Source organism: Phragmites australis, chromosome 3 (assembly GCF_958298935.1).
Source record: "Phragmites australis chromosome 3, lpPhrAust1.1, whole genome shotgun sequence".
Classification (NCBI taxonomy): Eukaryota; Viridiplantae; Streptophyta; class Magnoliopsida; order Poales; family Poaceae; genus Phragmites; species Phragmites australis.
Window position 1 is genome coordinate 25,628,612 of NC_084923.1, and position 4,146 is coordinate 25,632,757.

The window sequence follows — 4,146 nt, forward strand, 5'->3', positions numbered from 1 at the left end:
AGGCCACAGCCTACTACTCAGGCGATTTGTCATATAAATTGCATATAGAAATGAAATCTCGGTGTCTTGAAAAATAGCTTTTGTAGTAATGTCACAATCTGTATTTTCATAATTGAGCTTCTAAACCTAGCTTGCGTGTTCATGTTTGAAGTAATTTCAGTTTTATATCCTTGTATCTATGTAGTAACTATATTATATATGAAAATTTTAGTGTATGCAAGATCATCTAAATTTCGATTTTCGCCATCTGTGTGAAGCAAAAGATATTATATTGTTCCTCACTACAAAATATCATTTTTTATGTATTTTCCAGAGAAACCAGTATGTAATGTTCTGTGAGTTATTGATTACCTATAACAAAATCGAGGTCCTACATGGTTAAATTGAATAATTTGCTATGTTTAGTTTCTTTAGATCATGTGAGTTTCACGTGTGTGCTTACTGGTTAATATAAGTCAGCTGGTATTTGTAAAAATAGTTTATCCATTGTCAGCTATTTTTGTTCATATCAATTATCTCCCAAATCCAGACCTGACCAGGTCGCCTAAAGCCAGTTCATCCCAACCAAGAACTGTCCAATTTACATCATATTTGGCAGAATTTTAACTCTAAAACCTATACAGGATTTAGAGTTTATAGAATAAAATAAAATAATTTAAATATAGATTTTTTAGTTCAAAATAAAAATAAAATATATTAACTAAAAAGCTTTCAACTATTCACAGTTACAGCTTAAAATGTTTTAGAGTTAAAGATAACTCTACCAAACAGCCTTTATTTGCAAAGATCAGAAGATCATGTAGACGCACATGAGCACGTTCACGCCTCGCCATATGACAGCATAGATTTGCAAATCGTAAGATATCATTAGCGGGAACAATTGATACAACCCCGTATACAAAAGATCCACTGTTCCGTAAATCTATACATTTCATTGTTCCTTACCTACTCTGTAGTCTCTGTTACAGTGCTAATAAGCGGCGATGTGAAAATTCAATCCTTAGGTCTCGTCGCAATTAATGGCGACAAGCGGCAGCTCCACCTCGTGCGCCCACTCGACGCACCTGGTCTCGAAGTGGCGGCTCCTCACCTCGTTGGGCACGTAGCTCACCCATGCCTTGAACCCCACGCGCCACCGCACCGTCCTCCCCTCCACTTCCCTCCCCACTCTCCACGTCATCTCCTCCGGCAGCTCGTCTCGGGCCACAACCAGCCCACGCATCTTGCTGAACGCCCGCCCGGGCCCGCCGTACCGCCGTCGCATGCCGTTCCGTGGGTCGGCCACTCCCGTGCCGCCACTGCCAAAGCCAGGGCGCCACGACGACACCTCCGTCCCGGTGACCGGGTCGTACAGCACGCCCTCGAACACGCCGGCGCTGCCCTCCGCCTCCTGCTCCCACCTCCAGCTCCGGTTGCGCGACCGCGCCGACGAGCGCATCTTGGCCTTCATTCTTGGCGCGTTACCTCCGTTGCCATTGGCTAGTTTGGTGGCGCCGGAGAAGGCGCCCTTGACTGTGCGCGTCATCTCGACGTCACGTTCCGGGTTCCCCGTCGAGCGGCCAAGGCTCGGGCCGGTGGCGTAGGACGCGCCGAACCGGGGTCCGACCCAGAGGCGGATGCGGGACGGGAAATGGCGCTCGCCGTCCATGTCGTCGGCGTCGGCGTCGGCGTCTTCCTCGTTATTGGCTTCCGCGTCGTCCTTCCGGAACCCGAGCCGCGCGACGCGTACCCGGACGTTGTCGACGCGCACGGAGACGGTTATGAACCGCTTGTCACGCATGTGCACCGCGTACTCCAGCTGCGCCACGGTCTCCAGCTGCTGGTGCACCAGGCCGTACCGCAGCGCCGGCTCCTCGGGCACCTCGTGCGGCGACGCCGTGACAAGCGGCATGGCAAGCACCGGGGCGTAGCCTTTCAGGACCCAGAGGCCATGCACTTCGGTGGCGTACGACAACCATGCGGCAGGGAGCGCACGACGAGGCGATACTTCCGGCAGCGCCGGCTTGGCCGCCGACCCGGCTTGTATCTCCCGAAGCAAGCACCACTTGGCGAGCATGTAGCCGAGCGACCGCATGTACCGTTCTTCGACGTCCGGGCCAACGGAGCGCAGGAACACGCCGAGCGCCAGCCGGCACTCGCAAAGGGCCCGCTCGATGTCCACACCAAGGACTCGGAAGAAGAGGTACCCGGAGTCCGCGGGGGCTTCGAGGGCACACGACCAGAAGAGGCGCAGCAGAAGAGCCAGCGAGAAGAAGGCGGCGGCGGGCTCGGAGACATCGGTGCCTGCTACCCCGACGACGCGGGACACGACCTCCGCATCCAGCTTGGCTTCGGACGTGTCCCCAAGGTCAACGTTCGTGGTCAGGCAAGGAACGTGCGGTGAGAGAGCGAGCACCTCATTCAGGAGCTGAACCAGCAGCTGCACCCGCAACGCGACCGGCGAGGACGCATCGAAGTTGTTGGACGTCCACAGCCCGCGCGCCAGGCCGTTCGCACCGTTTATGGCGAGGGAGAACGCGATGAGCGCGGACTCGCCGTCATCGCCGTCGTCAGATGCAGAGGCTGCAGGGTCCGCCTGCAGGACGATGGAGGCGCCGTCGGGGGAGGCGGCGAGCGGGAGGGACCACGGCGGCGACGTGTCGGGGCCCCCTGCAGGAGGAGGCAGGGAGGCCAGCCACGGCCACACGTCGTCCATGGTTCGTGGCTAGCCTGGGCGGGGGTGCCGGTGCACGTACCGGCGTACGTGGTTGTGATGGCGCGGCTGCGTATGGGTATAGTTGGCTGTCTCGTTGTTGGGTGTAGTTTGTGGCGCGGGATCGACGTTTGGAAGGTGGAGGCTTGTTGGCCACAGAACAGTCGATGGATAGGAGCAGGGTCTCGTCACAAGGAGCACCGTACCACTCGTTAACGCAGGAGGCTGGTAGGTTGCAGTAATTTGCTGTGGACTAGTACCTTATGGCTTGGGAGACTGAGAATACGTTGCCACCGATATATATATAATATATACCTTTTTAAAAAATATATAAATATAAATAAAAGCAATGAGCACGACCTAGTTCCGCTGTTACAATATGAGTAATGCTTAATTAGTTAACCGAACAACAGGTAGTTGCTCTGTTAAACAAAGGTCGCCTGTCCATGGGATCCTTGGAAACATTTGGAAAACGAGGGGCTAATGCAACAGGGATTCCTCCCTCTTCTGCCCCCCTGCTTCGACTTGCTCCACCTGATATAATATAATACACAAGCGATGAAATGGTAAGACAGCTGATTTGCACCGTTGGAAGTAGGAAACACATGGTCCTGCTGCGGAATTCCAATACTGCTTTTGCGTGGAAACGGTTTTGGTTGCCGCGTTGGTACGAGTGTGCAACCCTGTTCTCTAACGCGAAGTCCAAATTATGAAATCAGGAACCGGCCGGGATATGATCGTGCTTGGAAATGGAAGCCCGTTGCGTGCATTGTCTGTAGATTGTAGTGCGACCGCTGCACGCGTGTTCTTTCAGAATGTGCTTAACAATGCTCTAAATAAGTTTGTTTTTTTTAAAATTATGCAAGCATGTCTGGGGTAGTTCCCAGACAACTCAAGTCTTTTATGACTTTTTTTTTAAAAAAAAATAGCACTTTGTGATAAGTACGTTGTGATGGCACTCTCAAAGAGTGAGTATCCCTAATGCCATTACTTACAACTCAAGTCTGACGTGTTATCGCCAAGATTCGTAAAATCATCGGTAAGCGTTTGATTATCGTGGTTACTGGTTGATTTGGTCCGCACCATATTTATAAATCGATCAGTTTTCGATTATGTTTAAATTCGAAATTAAAAAAATAAAAATTTGACGAAATATGTCTGGTTCATACCAAATTATTGTACGGTTATAGCGATTTCGCGGTAATTGCTGGGGACCGATTTTCGGAGGTTAGACGTATTTGTAAACCTTGGTTATCGTTGGCACGAATAACGATAGATGAATGCGTTGGTAAGCCATTGCGCGAATGCACTCCGCCTTTAACAAGTCGCAGATTCATCAGCGTTAGGCCCGATCTCTGTCTGGACTTAATTTCTGCTTATTGAGCAGCCTAGATGATCAATATCAACAAAAGGAGGTTGAGTGTAGGCCGCAGCCCAACAGCGCGTCGGGCCCT

At 51.2% G+C, this 4,146-nt stretch overlaps 1 protein-coding gene across 1 annotated transcript; it reads right to left on the reverse strand.

Moving 5' to 3' along the window:
• Nucleotides 1-846: 846 nt before the first annotated feature.
• LOC133912735 (uncharacterized) lies at nucleotides 847-2,947 on the reverse strand. Its single transcript, XM_062355624.1, has one exon. It carries the CDS (start codon nucleotides 2,693-2,695, stop codon nucleotides 1,001-1,003), a length of 1,695 nt encoding a protein of 564 aa, XP_062211608.1. The 5' UTR covers nucleotides 2,696-2,947; the 3' UTR covers nucleotides 847-1,000.
• Between the last annotated feature and the right edge of the window lie 1,199 nt (nucleotides 2,948-4,146).

Excerpts from the sequence above, each read along its gene's own strand:
- LOC133912735 (XM_062355624.1), bottom strand. The coding sequence starts at position 2,695 with ATGGACGACGTGTGGCCGTGGCTGGCCTCCCTGCCTCCTCCTGCAGGG.